The 17571-nt window shown below is 34.3% G+C and overlaps 1 protein-coding gene across 1 annotated transcript; it reads left to right on the forward strand.

The window, feature by feature from the left end:
- The first annotated feature begins 949 nt into the window (after window positions 1-949).
- Window positions 950-13924, forward strand: LOC125837284 (endoribonuclease Dicer homolog 2-like). The gene is made up of 22 exons (XM_049516449.1): window positions 950-1026; window positions 5054-5231; window positions 5473-5586; window positions 5716-5850; window positions 5980-6064; window positions 6182-6246; window positions 6414-6554; window positions 6857-6985; window positions 7084-7180; window positions 7297-7396; window positions 7843-8020; window positions 8101-8261; window positions 8540-8758; window positions 8865-9094; window positions 9171-9445; window positions 9531-9958; window positions 10048-10118; window positions 10189-10376; window positions 10495-10704; window positions 11195-11605; window positions 12714-12992; window positions 13088-13924. The coding sequence occupies exons 1-22, from the start codon at window positions 950-952 to the stop codon at window positions 13436-13438; spliced, it is 4122 nt and encodes a 1373-aa protein (XP_049372406.1). The 3' UTR covers window positions 13439-13924.
- The last annotated feature ends 3647 nt before the right edge of the window (window positions 13925-17571 follow it).

Raw genomic sequence — 17571 nt, forward strand, 5'->3', positions numbered from 1 at the left:
ACCCTTCTCAGTATCACAATTTCCACATGTTGAAGAAGAAAATCAATTGGTATTAAATATATTCTCAAGGGTAATATAGGGAAAATAATAAATGTCTATATTAGTTATCATATTGGGGTGGGTGGGGTTGGGGGGGGGGGGATTATTTTTTCATTGCTATATAATAGTCCTCTGTCTCACTCTTTTTTCTTCACTTAACACTCAAAAAAAAATTGGCAAACACAAAGTTTTTTGCAATTCAACTCTACCTAGTGAGGTTTCTCTGTTATAAAGATTACTTTTTTATGCATTTTAAAATTTTTTTAATGTTTCATCTTTGTTGCTTGTTGGTGTCTTCAATGATTTTGCTATTCAACTCTTAGCAATGAGGTTTAATTTCCTTCAAAGGACTTGATATACCTTCGACTTGGCGATATCGAGTTGATATACCTGTCATTAAAAAAATCACTCATATATATTCCTAACGTTACACAAATGGTCTACATATACTCTCTTTTTTCGGCTGACTGAAGTGAAAGAATTGATTTTCTTGAAATTTATTTTTTTATAATCCAATGTATTCTTGCAAAGTTTAGGAGTATATTTGATCTTTATCACACATGATTTATTTATTTTTTGTCATCTTTAATTAAATGACTAATCAAAAAAAGTTGAAGTGATTTTTTTTACTTTCATTAGTCGAAAAGGATATATATATATATATATATATGTTGTTTTTTTTAACAAGTGGCATATCAGTTCTAATTCACAAAGTTGAAAGGGTGTATCAAACCTTATTCCATTTTCATAAAGATCACTCTTTTATGCATTTTTTTTTCTCTTAGTTTGATTTGTAAACTTCTTTTGGTAGACAAATAGGCTGCTTTTATGTATGATCACTTGGTTGTCATTTTCTTGGAGTGTTTTTTGTTTCATTATATTTGCTTGATCCAATGATTTTGTAGATAACATGTCGATGACGCGAGCTAATGATGTCGTCTTTGGTAACCAACAACTATGTGCTGATCTTTTGCCTTTTGCAAGAAGGTTAGAATCTTACGTTGATTGAAAAAAAGAATTTTTATTCGAAAAAAATGAAATTTTGTAATGTATGTGTTGTGATTCTGTTATGTAGTTATCAGTTGGAAGACTTGGAGGCTGCATTGAAGCAGAACACAATTGTTTACTTGGAGACTGTATGAACTATATTTTATCTTTCGTGATAAATTATTAATAGTTGCTTGAGTCGTCATTGTTTGTCTTACGATCCTTTTTTTGGCATGGCTCTCTTTGAACTAAGTTAGGCATTGTATATATATTACTTGTATGAGTCATAAGTAATCACAATTCACAGCAAGGTTTCGTCTTTCAGGTACTTGTTATGACTCCGGCTATACTACTTTTTGCTTTGAGGCACAATAAAAGTTATAATATTCAATGAGTGCCACAATGAACGAGGCAAACACCCCTATGCAAGCATAATGATGGTATGTTGTTCGTTTGAGCATCATGACTTAGTATGGTGCTTGAGCAATTCTTGTCTTAGATGATTGAATATTGTTGTTATTCCAGGAATTTTATCATCGCCAATTAACCCGTGAGAGTGCACAACTTCCAAGAATATTCGGGATGATTGCTTCCCTTATTAAGTCTAAAGGTTGATGAAATTTGAGATGTTACTATATCATACTGTTAAGTAACTGGTTTTCTCATTTCTGTGAATTCTCATGTTTGTGCAGGTCCTAGCACACCAAATAGTTATTGGCGAAAGATTCGGGACCTCGAGAATCTTATGCATTCTAAGGTTCCCTCAAAGTTGCACTTATTTTCTTGTTGTCATATCTTTTGTATAAGAAGAAAGACATAAACACATATTTTTTTTCTTGTTGTCATATCTTTTGTATAAGAACTTCATTGTGTGGGTGCATTAACAGACAATCTTGTTCCAGATATCGTCGAGGAAGAAGCTATCAACAAAGAATTGGGTAACTCTAATATATTTTATGTAATGTGGTTTTGTTATAGAGGTGCTTGACGTATAACCTATTATATTGTGCAGAATGTCAAATCCATACTGTTGAAGAATCAAAATACTTTCCACCAGAATTGGTTAGTCATTTCGGAAATGAGTCAGAAGTAGTGTACTACTGCTACCTAGTTGAGTTGCAACATGAAACTTACGACGATTTCCAGCTTCATGGGATTATACTTGCTGTTAGGACAAGGCTCAAGTGTGATGATTAAATACTGGCATTTGACTTGGACTTTGATAGGAGGGGACGCATGCAAGTTCAACTTAAGTATAGTATAGTTGTTACACTTACTTCTGAAGAGGTGACTATAGTTTTGATGACTTTTATCATCTCTTTACTCATTACGTGTAAAAATGATTGGTGATACTTTTTATCAATCTATCTATCTCTTTCTCTCCAGATTCGACAGTGTCAGAGGTTTCAAGTCAGTGTATTCAGAATTCTTCTTGACCGTGATCTGAGTAAACTACAGGACACTTTGGCTGCAGGTCAATCGCCTATTGGTTCTGCAGTTTCCGATTATCTTTTGCTTCCATCTGTGGGTACACCCCCTGAAATAAATTGGAAATGTGTGAATTCTTTGTTGTTTCCGTCACAAGTTCTTGGGGATCATAAGCATATGGATTGGTGTTCTACACAAGATCGTAAATGCAGTGTGAACACCAAAACTGGGGTGGTATGTAGCAGTCTGTTGGAGAATTCATTGGTTTTACACCTTATAATGGAAATATATACTGCATTACCGATTTTATAGATAATTTGGACTGCAACTCATTATTTAATATGAGAACTGGAGAATCCATTACCTACAGAGAATACTACAAAAAGTGGTTAGTACAATTACCTTCTGATTTCCATATATAATCTTTTGGTTTCAAGATATTAAGGTATCTGCGGTTTACAGGCAAGGGATCAAATTATGCTATGAAGAACCACTTCTTAGGGGAAAGCGTATTTCGAAAGTGCACAATTACCTTCAGAGGAGCAGAACTCAAAACGCAAAAGGTTTGATCATTTGGTTCTCATTTTGTTATAATGTTTACGAATTACGTATGATCACTTAGCTTTGGCCTCCTTTGCAGATTCAACTGATTCATCTATTGAGTTGTCTCCTGAACTTTGTTTCGTTATCATGTCACCTGCCTCTATTTCTACCCTTTATACGTACTCATTTGTTCCTTCGATTATGCATCGGATTGAGTCCTTGGTTATGGCCTCACACTTGAAAAGTATGCTTTTGGATGACTGCAAACTAAACGTCTTCATCCCAACCGCTAAGGTATGTGCTGCTATGATCTTATCTCATCTTTGAACTTCATACATACTTCACGTGTTCTCACAACCTACTTCTTGTTTTCTTATTTTAGGTTTTGGAAGCAGTGACAACAAGGACATGTCTCGAGAAGTTTCATTTGGAATCACTTGAAACACTTGGAGATGCTTTTCTCAAATATGCTGTCAGTAAGCAGTTGTTCAAGACTTACGAAAATCATCATGAGGGTCTTCTCTGTGTTAAAAAAAGTAAAATCATTTCCAATGCTGCACTGTGCAAGCTTGGATGTGCTCGTAAAATACCGGTAGGTATTACTTGGTGATCTTTTCGTTGGGTTCATTTGGAGTTTGGGTAGTATCAACTCCATATCTCTAATAAATACCTTTTGATTACAGGGATTTATCCATAACGAACCATTCAATCTTCAAGCATGGATCATTCCTAGTGATAGTTCTCAAGTTCACAGCTTCAACGAAGAGTTCATGACGTCTTCAGATAAAATGTATAGTAAGATAAAACAAAATATCAAAAGTAAGAGAGTAGCTGATGTGGTTGAGGCACTAATAGGTGCCTACCTCAGCTCTGGCGGGGAAGTAGCCGCTTTATCATTAATGAAATGGCTAGGGATGGACATCGATTTTGTTGATGCACCAATTCAAAGGCACTTCCCCTTGAATGCTGAGAAGCTAGTCAATGTCTGGTACTTTGAATCTCTGCTACATTACAAGTTCCATGATCCTTCTCTGCTTGTTGAAGCACTTACTCACGGATCTTACATGCTACCTGAGATTCCACGATGCTATCAAAAAAGAAAAAGAAATTTTCCACTAGTGAGTATTGACAATTAATTCCTTGGAGACTAAGGTTTCAACAGTTCTCTCCACATCACTGAAAAATAGTTCGGAGATTAAATTATACTGTCACTTAATATTTAATTTAAAATATTAATATTTAATTTATTTTTATTTATCTACATATAATATTATTTGTAAATTTGAATATGTACAATAAAAATTAAATTAATTTTTATATCAGATATTTAATGTAATTTCTGTCTATTATATAATCTTAATATTTAGAATGCATTGATACATATATTTTTTTCAGTCTTAAAAGTATTTTTCTTCTAACTATATAAGCTAATAAACAAACTCTTTCTGTCATCACTGAACACTGAAAAACACTCAAAAGTTATTGCAATTCAACTCTAGTCAGTAAGTTTTTCATAAAGATTACTCTTTTTTGCATTTTTATGAAAAGGGTGTTTAAATCTTTGATTATATGTTCTTTGTACTTACAAAAATCTAGTTTTTTTTTCTAATTTGATATGTGTACTTTTCTTTGACACTGGTATGTCACCTGATTGTTTTCTGTTATACTTTGTTGGTGTCTTTATGCTTATTTGGTCTAATGATAACAAATCAATGGAGTCAGTTGACTATTTCTGTGTTTGTTTTTCATAAAGATCAATCTTTTATGCATTTTCTTGAAATGGTAAAAAAAGGTGTGTAGATAAAATAGGCTGGTTGTCATTTTCTTGGAGGGTTTGTGTTTCATTTTTAGTTTTGTTTTGTCTGATGTAAATGTAGAGAACAATCAATGGAGCCAACAGATGTTGCAGTCTCTGAAAACCAACACCTCTCTGCTGACCCTTTGCCTTTTGCAAGAAGGTTGGCATCTTACATTTATTTTCTCTTTTAATTGAATTAGAAAAAAAACAATTGATTTAATGAACTTTTGTAATGTATATGTTGATTTTGTTATGTAGTTATCAGTTGGAAGCCCTTGAGATTGCATTAAAGCAGAACACAATTGTTTACTTGGAGACTGGTTCTGGAAAGACCTTGATTGCAATTATGCTTCTTAGAAGCTATGCTTACCTTCTTCGAAAGCCTTCTCGGTACATAGCTGTTTTCTTGGTCCCGACTGTTGTTCTAGTGACTCAGGTAGTACTTATAGCTTCTCAATCTAGTCCCTTAAAATTCATCATCTTAATGTGTATATTTTTATGAATGGATGTATCCACTAATTTCTATCCCGTCTAAAGATTGTAGAACTGTTTTTTCCCAATTAGTTTTCTCATGTTTTACAGTTTGTTATATGTTTGAGGGGTTGCTTGGTTTAAGGTCCAGAACTATCTATTTGACTTGTCATAATGTTGTTGATCTGTGATTTGATAATTACAAGCAAGGAGATGCTCTGATGATGCATACCGACTTAAAAGTGGGCAAATATTGTGGAAAAATGGGTGTTGATTATTGGAATGCAGCTACGTGGCAACAACAAGTGGACGATCATGAGGTGTGTATGAACCATATTTTATCTTCAGTGATAAATTATAAACCGTTGTTTGAGTTGGCAGCGAATAGGCGTTGTATATATATTACTTGGATGCGTCATAAGTAATCACTGCAGGGTTTCGTCTTTGAGGTACTTGTTATGATACCGGCAATACTACATGATGCTTTGAGGCACAGCTTTTTACAAATGGACATGATAAAAGTTATAATATTTGATGAGTGTCACAATGCACGAAGCAAGCACCCCTATGCCAGCATAATGATGGTACATTGTTTGTGCTTAAGATTATATTTTCTGAAGTAGTGCAATTTCTTCATATGGACAATCCTGCTTGAACATGTCTTGGTATGGTGCTTGAACAATTCTTATCTTAGAGGGTTAATTTTCTTTCAGGAATTTTATCATCACCAGTTAACCCGTGAGAACGCACAACTTCCAAGAATATTTGGGATGACTGCTTCCCCTATAAAGTCTAAAGGTTGGCTATATTTGATCTTATATCTTTGGGCATCTTTTGGGATGTTTCTGCATCATACTGTTAAAGAACTGGTTATCTCACTTTCTCTAGATTCTCATGTTTATACTTTTTATGCAGCTTCTAGCATGGCAGATAGTTATTGGCAAAAGATTCGTGACCTCGAGAATCTCATGCATTCCAAGGTTCTCTCAATTAATCTTCTTGTAATTCAGAGAAGGAAACTGTGCAAGCATGAAACTTTTAGCTCTTGGATGATTGTCATATCGTTTTTATATGCAGAAAGTCATAAACACACATTTAGATATATATTTTCCATTCCTCTAATTGTGATCTCCCTTTGCAAATGAAGGTATACACGTGTAGCAGTGAATCTGTTCTGGCGGAGTATATCCCATTTTCAAATCCAAAGCTGAAAATATATGAACATGTGGATATTCCTTGCACATTGTTTCATACATTAGTTCATGACCTGGAAAGGTTGAAAGAAAAGGTAAACATCAATTCCATAGCCAATGGATTTTGTCTTTCTACTTTGCAGATTGTTCACGCAAACCATTCGTCCTGCTCTAAAGATATCAATTATCATTAAGCTTATGTTGGACTCTTTCCTTCTCTATAATTGTGTGCAACCAGAAAACTGAAAGTTCCTTGAAAGAATACCAAGACTACTAACTAAACCTTAATTTATCCTTATAGTAGCGATTGGGGCAATCACGTTAGCTTGTTCAACATATGGGTCAGACATTTTTACTCTTCCAATTTTAGTTGTTTTAACTTCTCTTATCGTCGCAGCATGAATGTTCTATTTCACAGTCAAATTTGTCTTTTATGAGAGATGGATCTGCAAGAAGACATTTATCAGAACTTCATTCGGATTTCTTATTTTGTTTGAGTGAGATGGGTGCTTGGCTGGCTTTCAAGGTAAATTTTGTTCCTTGCTGGTTCCAAAATAAACAAAATAAACGTTTTGGCCTTGATCATTTCCCTAACATGACTTCATTTTGAATTTGGTGGCCAAGTCCTGTGAAGAAAATGATTTCTGTTCGTCGGACGATGCATGTGTTAGAGATTTCTGTTTGAGTGCATCTAAGATTTTCTCGGCTCGCTTACCTTCTGGTATCACAGTTAGCAGCATCCATTTTCTTTTCTCTCTGAATTGTAAGATTGTTTTTTGATTTCCTTCTGCTATATGTCTCTCTCACTCACTCGCTCACTCGTCCCTGTAAACATAGGACCACATTGGTCAATTGGAGGTGATATTCAGGCTAATGTGGATGCTGGATATTTGTCATCCAAAGTTAATTGTCTTCTAGAGTCTCTTCTCGAGTACAGGTGAGAGCGGTTGAATAATGAATCTACTAATTAGTCAAAAGCTTTAATGCCAGTTCAATCTATTGGATGTTTGGAGAACAAATAGAAAAAAGAGAAGTGGTCGGTTAGATTCTTTTAACATTTTGTGTCTGCGAGAGACTCCTTTGAAGAAGGAAGGTTATCTTTTTGTTTCCCTGGGCGAAATGGACCTGCTTTACTTTTCTTTCAGAGATTTTGAGGAAGCACATATAGAATGATATGTGATTTAGTGTTGATGCAATTAAATATATATAAGATTTTACAGTTCCTTTGTATTGTTATTGAGCCTACTTTGGATTCATCAATAATTATATGAACTTCCCCTGGGGTTTGATTTGTACAGTTTCTGAAATTATCCATTCTGCTGTTGGGAAATCGGATTCTATATTTAGTGATTTACTTACAAACAATCTTATCGTTGGTAACAGGGACCAAAAGAATTTAAGATGCATCATATTTGTTGAGAGAATTATTATAGCCATTGTTCTTCGGTCTCTATTGAATGAGTTGCTTCCGGAACGAAGTGGTTGGAGAACTGAGGTCACAACAGGGCGTATTTCTATGGTCAAACAAAATAAAATTGTTGAAGAATTTCGCAAGGGGTTGGTAAGTCTAATTTTTTATTTTTTTTGCTTTTTAGATAGTTTCTGAAGATTTAAAGTCTGACATCCATGCAAACACTGCAGGTGAACATTATTGTAGCGACATCAATTCTTGAAGAGGGCTTGGATGTTCAAAGTTGCAACCTTGTCATTAGATTTGATCCCCCAACTACTGTTTGTAGCTTTATACAATCACGTGGAAGAGCTCGAATGCAAAACTCTGACTTTCTTCTGATTGTCAGAAAGTATGCTTTGTCTATCTATTCTAATTGATACTATGAATAGTTTTCAGAGTCCTGTCATTATTGTTTTTGGTGTATTATTTACTGAAACATTCTATTTCTGTTGTTGCCGCTTGCTATTACACTGTTGCTATAAAAAGATTAAATGATTTATTTTAAAAGAATCTAACAGACAAACAATTACCTTAGCTCTTGACATTTTGTGCAAGTATCAATGATAAAATTTGGAAGATTCGATTATAACAATGGACTGATCATTCTCATTTCGACTCATATCCTAGAGGAGATGATGCAACCCTTACTCGCATGCAGAACTATATGGCTAGTGGGGAGATAATGAGGCAAGAATCATTACTCCATGCTTCTATTCCGTGCTCACTTCTATATGATGAATTGCATGATGAGCCTTGCTACAAAGTTGAAAGCACAGGAGCAGTTGTCACCCTCAGTTCTAGCGTGTCATTGTTATACTTCTATTGCTCAAGGCTACCGTCGGATGGGTTTGTACTCTGCATATTCTCTTGCTATGTGTTAAGGATTCTGGTATCTTCGAGTATTTCATGTGTTAAATATTGCATTATGGCCTGACATTCAATTCAATTGTAGGTACTTTAGACCCAATCCTACGTGTGAGATTGATGAGGAAACAGGAACCTGCACGCTACAACTTCCCAAAAGCTCGCCACTGCAAAGAATTATTAGCGTACAGGGGGGTAGAAAAATATTGAAGCAACTTGCATGCCTGGAAGCTTGTAAAAAACTTCATCATGTGGGTGCCTTGACTGACAATCTTGTTCCTGATATCGTGGAGGAAGAAACCATCAACAAAGAATTGGGTAATTCTAACATCGTTTATCTGATGTAATTTTTTTAGACTGTGGTACTTGACTTCTAACCTATTATATTGTGCAGAATGTAAAATAAAAATTGTTGAAGAATCATTATATTATCCATCAGAATTTGTTAGTCATTGCGGCAATGAGTCAAAAGCAGTGTACTACTGCTACCTAGTTGAGTTGCAACATGACTCTTACAACGATTTCCAGCTTCATGGGATTATACTTGCTGTTAGGACAAAGCTCAAGTGTGATGATGAAATATTGGCATTTGACTTGGACATTGATAGGAGGGGATGCTTGCAAGTTCAACTTAATTATAGTAAAGTTGTTATATTTACTTCTGAAGAGGTGACTATAATTTTGATGGCTTTTAGCAACTCTTTACTCGTTACCTGTAAAAATGGTTGGTGATACATTTTATCTCTCTCTGCAGATTCGACGGTGTCAGAGGTTTCAAGTCAGTGTCTTGAGAGTTCTTCGTGACCGTGATCTGAGTAAACTGCAGGATGTTTTGGCTGCTGTTCAATCACCTATTGGTTCTTCTGTTTCCGATTATCTGTTGCTCCCATCTTTGGGTAGTACCCCTGAAATAAATTGGAAATGTGTGAATTCTTTGCTGTTTCCGTCTCAAGTTCTTGTGGATAAGCATATGGATTGGTGTTCTACTCAAGATAGCAAACGCAGTGTGAACACCAAAACTGGGGAGGTATGTAGCTGCATGTTGGAGAATGCATTGGTCTTTACACCTCATAATGGCCATATATACTGCATTACCGGTTTTTTGGATAAGTTGGATTGCAGCTCATTGTTGGGTATGAGAACTGGAGAATCCATTACCTACACAGAATACTACAAAAAGCGGTTTGTACAACTAGCTTCTGATTTCCTGGTGCACCTTTTCCATATATCATCTTTTGGATTCAAAATACTAAGTAAGTTGTGGTTTATAGGCATGGGATCAACATATGCTTTGAAGAAGAACCACTTCTTAGGGGAAAAAATATTTCTAAGAAAGCTAAAGGTTTGATAATATGGTTCTCCTTTTATTATAATGCTTATCTATGATCACTTAGCTTTGGCCTCCTTTGCAGATTCATCTGTCGAATTGCCTCCTGAACTTTGTTCCCTCATCATCTCACCTCTCTCTATTTCTACCCTTAATACCTATTCATATGTTCCTTTGATTATGCATCGGATTGAGTCCTTGATTATGGCCTCAAAGTTGAAAAGAATGCATTTGGATCACTGCACACTGAATGTTCTTATTCCAACAGCCAAGGTTTGTGCTGCTATGATCTCATCTCAGATCTTTGCTCTAATTACATCAGTCTTTCTTAAGCTGTGAGCTTCATACATACTCTTGTGCCCACAACTTACTCCTTGTTTTATTATTTTAGATTTTGGTAGCAATTACAACGAAGAAATGCCTTGAGAAGTTTCATTTGGAATCACTTGAGACGCTTGGAGACTCTTTTCTCAAATATGCTGCCAGTATACAGCTGTTCAAGACTTATGAAAATGATCATCAGGGTCTTCTCACCGTTAAGAGAAAACAAATCATTTCCAATGCTGCACTATGCAGGCTTGGATGTGCTCGTAAAATACCGGTAGGTATTCCTTGGTCTTCAACTCCATGTCTCTATTAATCATGGGTGACTTGTATTTTTCTTTCTGATGTCTCATTGATGACTAAGTACAACCAAGGGATATTTGCTCGTACACTTTGATCAAAGATCCGATATTGACTGTTATTCATGCCTACCATCTAAAAGTTGTCGACTCTTGCATATAAACATTCTCTACTTCCCGTCCTTGCCCACACAACTGTTTACTGTTTGTTATGATGGAAATTAGTAGTTATTCATATTTATAAAACATGCATATTTCGTCAATGCATCAATTGGAGTACATTTATTTTAAGGACATGTCAATTTTGAGTGAGTGCTTTCGAATACTTGTATTTAAAGAGTTCCTACAGTTCCTTAATATTTTATTGGTTTAACTGCATAGTTTTGTGCTTGCTGGATGCAAATGCTATCTGAATTCTTTTTCTTTTTTCTTCTTTTGGTTTTCTTCAATAAATTCCTTTGATTACAGGGATTTATCCGTAATGAACCATTCAATCTTAAAGCATGGATCATTCCTGGTGATAATTCTCAAGTTCACAGCTTCGACGAAGAGTTCCTAACGTCCTCAGATAAAATGTATAGTAGGGTAAAACAGAAGATTAAAAGTAAGAGAGTGGCTGATGTGGTCGAGGCACTAATAGGTGCCTACCTCAGCTCGGGTGGGGAAGTAGCGGCTTTCTCATTTATGAAATGGCTTGGGGTGGACATTAATTTTGTTGATGCACCTATTTTAAGGCACTTTCCCATGAAGGCTGAGAAGCCAGTTAACGTCAGATACTTGGAATCCCTGCTACATTACAAGTTCAATGATCCTTCTCTGCTTGTTGAAGCGCTAACTCATGGATCTTACATGCTACCTGAGATTCCACGATGCTATCAGGTTATTACCGTAAATAAATATTATTCATCTTAATGTTGTTAAATACTGTTGGGTTTTCCACAATGCTATCAACTTATTCTTGTAAATAAATATTATCATCTTAATGTTGTTAAATACTGTTGGGTTTAAGTAAGGTATGAATTGGGAAATGAGATTTGGCTTTTAAAAAAAAAAGAGAATTGGGAAACGTAGGGGAACTAAGTGAAGGGAAAATGATTTGATGTCCTTATATTAGGAAACACTTAAAGGGTTAAGTAGAAGATGTCCCCTCACGCCATCGTCGCTTGGCTCGGCCTCGGCAAATGATTTGATTGATAATTTTTTTGACAAAATTTATTTATCAGTCTCTTAATTAACTTCCTTTTTCTTAGTATTAATTCACTGAATTCTTAACGGAATTAACTTGAAATTCATGGAATTGCATGTTCCTTCCGAACAGACATTTGCTTTCCCAAAAGACACCATGCCTGTTCTGAACAGGTGAGTTCGCACCTATCATTAGCTATAAATAGAGAGGTTTCCTCTCAGTTTTCTGTATCGAATTTTCTCATGTTTCTACATACATTTTCTTACAAACAAAATAGAGTCTGTGATTTTGTTGTTGACTTTAAGTTTGCTGAAGTTATTGAAGTGTGAGGCACCGCTACTTCTTTAACATGTATATCTGTTTCATCCTGGGAAGAAATAATCTACAACAAGTACAGTGAGGGGATTAAATTGCTCACAGTGAATCCCTTGGACTTGGATATTTTCTTTCTTTTCATCTTAATAATATTTCTGGTTTACTATTCTGAATACACCAGATATCAAATACTTGGATCTATATTTTGCAGTTTATTAAAATATAATGTTGCCTAGAATCTAGATTGGGAAGTTGTGAACCTGAACATTTCATTAACCTAAGGCTGCATACATAGCATTTGATGGTTCTTCTTACTGCTGCTAGTGTCAAGGAAAAAAGTGTTTTCTTTTATTCATTCAAAGAAGTTTCATGGCTTTTTATAGTGATAACATGAATCCTGATATATATGATTTTTGAAGAGGTTTCTTATCCTAAGATAACTCTCTTGATTCAAATGTTGATATATATGATCACCTGGCTTTGCAGCGCTTGGAATTTCTTGGAGATGCAGTGCTAGATTATGTTGTTACAACACATCTCTATTTCAAATATCCGGGACTAACTCCGGGACTAATTACTGATTTGAGGTCTGCCTCGGTAAACAATGAATGTTATGCTCTATCTGCAGTTAAGGTTGGCCTGCACAAGCACATTCTTCATGCCTCGCAAGATCTGCAAAGGCATATATTTAGTACTGTTGAGGATTTCAATAAATTGGACCTTGTGTCCACATTAGGATGGGAGGCTGAAACTACTTTCCCAAAGGTATTGCATACTAACCTCAAAAGTTACTGAAAGGTCTTTATCTTAAGCCAATTTGTTACAGGTTTCAACTTGTTTTCCTTTGTGGTTCTCTATAGGTGCTTGCAGATGTTATTGAGTCCCTTGCTGGTGCGATCTTTGTTGATTCTTGTTTCAACAAAGACACTACATTTCAGATCATACGACCTCTTTTGGAACCGTTGATTACACCTCAAACACTAAAACTCCATCCAGCAAGAGAGTTAAATGAACTATGTGCCCAGAAAGGTTATATAAAGAAGAAGAATGTCGTCTTTCGTGAGAATGGTGTAGTATATATTACAGTTGAGGTTGAAGCAGATGGTGCTATTCACAAGGACACACACTCGGGACGAAACAAAAAAATCGCCGAGAAGGTGGCTAGCAAAAAAGTGCTCAAGTCTCTCAAAGAATATTCATACAATGCATAGCAGTAGTTGTTTCTTTCTGCTACTTCAGTTGACAAAATTGTAGGATATTTGTTTTGATTCTCAGTTTTTAAAATTGGGAAAAAGGACAAATATACCTTCCAAAATATCGTAAATAGTATACAGATACTCTCAGACATACTTTTGGGACATTAGTACTTCTGCTGTTCAAAAACTAGAGCATATATACCCTTCACTCTAACAGAAGACCAAATAGGAACACATGGCGTAATCTTATCCGTCGATCCGATATTTAATAAATATCGGGTCGGTGGATAAGATTATGACACGTGTATGTCCGTTAGTATAAAAAGTATATATGCTTTAGTTTTTGGACGACAAGGACATCAATGTCCAAAAATATGACGAAGGGTATCTGGACCATTCATGATAGTTTGGGGGTATATTTGTCATTTTTCCCTTGAAACTTTATTGTAATGTACTATTGAATTAATTGTTATTAATAAAAATGCTCATTTTATGTACCAATAAGAATGATAATCCTTTTTTTAATATTGAAACTTATTTAGAGCTTGTCTTCAATCATAAATAGTTTTCATATAATATGATTGTAGGCATGTTACAATAAAATTAGTGACCTAAAGCAAAATTTTGAACAAAAAATTCTAACTTTTTTAAAAATGTTAGTGTCGCCTATCTTTTTCTTTTAAGGATGTCATAATCTCTCTTTAACGCTTTAAAGTGAGTTGGAAAGCTTTTCTTTTAAGGTAAAAATTTGAATAATTTACTTTAAAGTTTTAAATATTAGTATTATTATTAAAGGTTAGGTAGTCTTTATTTATTTATTTATATTTTTTGAAAAACTTTAATATTGCCTAAGCCAAAACTTTGAGGGCCTAAAGAAAAAAAAAAGGTTTTATTAGCCTCCCTCTTGAACGTCTTTAATTTTGTATTTATTTTATTATATTTCAATTCATTCTTGTATTTAATTTTATCATATTTGTTATATTATGGTTCCCAAAAGGTTTTAAAATGTACTCCCTCTGTCTCTAATTATTTGTCGATTTTTGAATTGGCACACCCATTAAGAAAATAATGATTGGTATAATGAGTTTACCATTCTACCCCTATTAATTATGAAGTGTTTGAATTAAAAATTTAAGATTTTCAAGAAGTTCTACATTTTTCAAAGTAATTAATTGAGGATATAATAGGTAAAAAGTTATCATTTCTTGATTCGTCAAAATGGACAAGTAAAAAAGAAAAAAATAGACAAGGTAAACAAAGAGAGTATCAACCGTTATAAAGTTCATCTTTTCAAAATCTTGAAATTCATTGATGCTTCTTAGATCTATCTCTTCGTAATAGTACATTCATCTCATCGAAATCATAAAATCATTAATGTTATCAAATGAGTAAATGTTCATTTAATGGACTAAGAACTAGAATCAAATAATACTTCCTCCGTCCCATTTTATATGTCACCTTTTTACTTTGCACTTGCATTAAAAAATGATGTAACTTTACCCTTCTACTCTTATTTAATATTTTCTTAATTTAACTTTATTAATAAATGACAAGATTAATTAATTATTCTATCAAGGGTATAATAGGCAAAATATGGTAATTTATGCATAAATTTTATAAAATGGCAAGTATTGTGGTCCATCTATTTATAGAAAGGAATGACATATAAAATGGGACGGCGGGAGTATGTCACTTAACTAATTTTACAACCAACAGAGAGTAATTCAAAAGACATATCCTTGATTTATAATTAGATAATGTAATGTATAGAATAGCTTGTTAAAAAAAATCAGATAAAACTCCATGAAGCAAATGATAATATAAATGATTCAAAAATTAATAACCCTTTCGACCAAAGTTTCTGATTAATAATTTACTGCGCAATTAATTTAAAACCAACTAGTTGCATAGATTCAATATTTTTTCACAAATTTATTTTTAAGTGGTATGAATTAAATGATATTAAATTATTCAATTAAGTGTAAAATAAATATTATTAATATTGATAAATTTTACATTGTATTGATTAAATGATTTAAATTCTTACTCAAAAATAAACTATACTATTGTCACGACCCAAAACAAGTCGTGAGTGGCACCCACACTTAACCTCCTAAGTGGGCGAACCAAGGAACTTAAACCCCAACATATATCAATAATTCAACTCCAAATAACAATAAAATGCCGAAGCTCACAACTTGTTAAAGTAACCAATCAAATCAACCTCTAAAGTCTATTACACCTTATCCCCAAAACCTGAAAGTCATCACATCAAGGACATCTAATCCCTAAATACTAAGTCTAAGAGTATCAAAGGCACTGAAATAAATGAAATAAAGTAATTTGTGTCCGAAAACTATGGACATCAAGTCATGACCGAGAGAATCCAAACAAGCTCGAATAAATAGCTCACCCTTAAACCTGATATGTTGAGACTAGCTAGAGCTGAGGGCGAGTCAAATTCGCTGGTACACTTGCTGCACTCCATAAAAGGAAAACAAAGAAAAATACAAGTAGGGCTCAGTACGGGACAACATGTACTGAGTAGGTATCATCGGCCAACCCAAAATAGAAACTAATATACAATGAATAATAGTATAAAGTCAACTATAGCACTTAGCAGGTGATAAGAAACAACAACATGAACAAGTGACAGTTGAAGCAAGTACGTAATCAATCACAATATCAAGCACACACATGAGGACTCATGCCTCCACATCACACTCGTTTGGGAAATGCGTTCGTTGAGATTGAGTACATTAAGTTAATTCAATATCTTTTTCCTTTAATGTTACCGTGTCGGAACGTGACACTCCGATCCAATTATACCGTGTCGGAACGTGACACTCCGATCCAATAATATCGTGTCGGAACGTGACACTTCGATCCAAAAATACCGTGTCAGAACGTGACACTCCGATCCAAAAATACTGTGTCGGAACGTGACACTCCGATCCAATAATATTATTAATTTTATCATTTATTATCACCACTTTTCAATTCATTAATAATATTACATCAAACCTTCTTTATTCAAGGCATCACTTCGATAGAGAGGTTTTCAGATTATAAATCTCACAGTCTCAGGATTTTAGACCAATCACAAACCACACAACCAAGCCACACAATCACACAATCAAGTACATATATCATTCAATGCATATCAATCGCTATTAAGAGTTTATCTATCAAATAGAATAAACCATAACCTACCTCCATCGAAGAATAGAAGTAGAGCAAACTACTTCTCCAACGATTTTCCTTTCCACAATGCCTTGAAACGTTTCCAATCTATCAAGTATCTAATATTCGTAAACAAACAAGCTCATGGACATCCATCATGCTATACTTCTAGCCTAGATCCGCAAATTCATCAAGCACAAATATATATTCAATTTTCTAATCTTGAGGTCAATTGGTATATCAAGTCTTCTATTTCTTATATTCAAGCTTAAGGTTAAATTTTGGTTCCTCCAAATAAATTAATATAATGACATTCATATAATATAGTACACGTAATATTTAATTACCTACACCAACATATCAATACTTGAGTCATAATGTGATAACCATAAGAAAATTCCATACCTAAAACCAAAGGCATAACCCGTAACTTCAACACTGAAATAACGCCTAAAGCCTTGACCGAAATTCCAAATTCATTTTACAATTCTAATTAACTCTTAATTGATCACCAGAAAATCATTAATTAGTCATTAACTTCCTTAATTTCTTATCGGTCATAATGTTTCAATTTTCAAATTGGCAATCACGGGTACAGAGAGGAATTTTCAGTTCGCCTCTTTCCAATTAACATTATAATAATCTAATTCTAACCATAACATTAAAATAATATAAATTCCCTACCCCAACCATTAACAATCCACCATTGTCCTAAATTTGACCCTCAATGTCACTCACCAGGTAAGTAATAATCCTAACAATAATGGCGTTACAGTGCAGCAATCGACCTTGGCAATTAAGTTTACAATTTCATCTCTTCTACCCACAATTTAATATCAATAATATTATCACTATATCCATGCAATTCATCAACATTGGCAAGGAATAAAGTTCAATTGAAAATTTGCTTACCTGATGCCGCATAAGAAATTTCCAACGTTGTTCGTCCATAGGTGAATTTCTCT

The sequence above is a fragment of the Solanum verrucosum genome, unplaced genomic scaffold, assembly GCF_900185275.1.
Source record: "Solanum verrucosum unplaced genomic scaffold, falcon-dt-bn FXZP01000165.1, whole genome shotgun sequence".
Classification (NCBI taxonomy): Eukaryota; Viridiplantae; Streptophyta; class Magnoliopsida; order Solanales; family Solanaceae; genus Solanum; species Solanum verrucosum.

Coding starts and splice junctions, on each gene's coding strand:
- LOC125837284 (XM_049516449.1), top strand. CDS start 950: ATGTCGATGACGCGAGCTAATGATGTCGTCTTTGGTAACCAACAACTA. Junction 5,851..5,979: donor CCTATGCCAGCATAATGATG/GTACATTGTTTG, acceptor ATTTTCTTTCAG/GAATTTTATCATCACCAGTT. Junction 9,095..9,170: donor AACCATCAACAAAGAATTGG/GTAATTCTAACA, acceptor TATATTGTGCAG/AATGTAAAATAAAAATTGTT.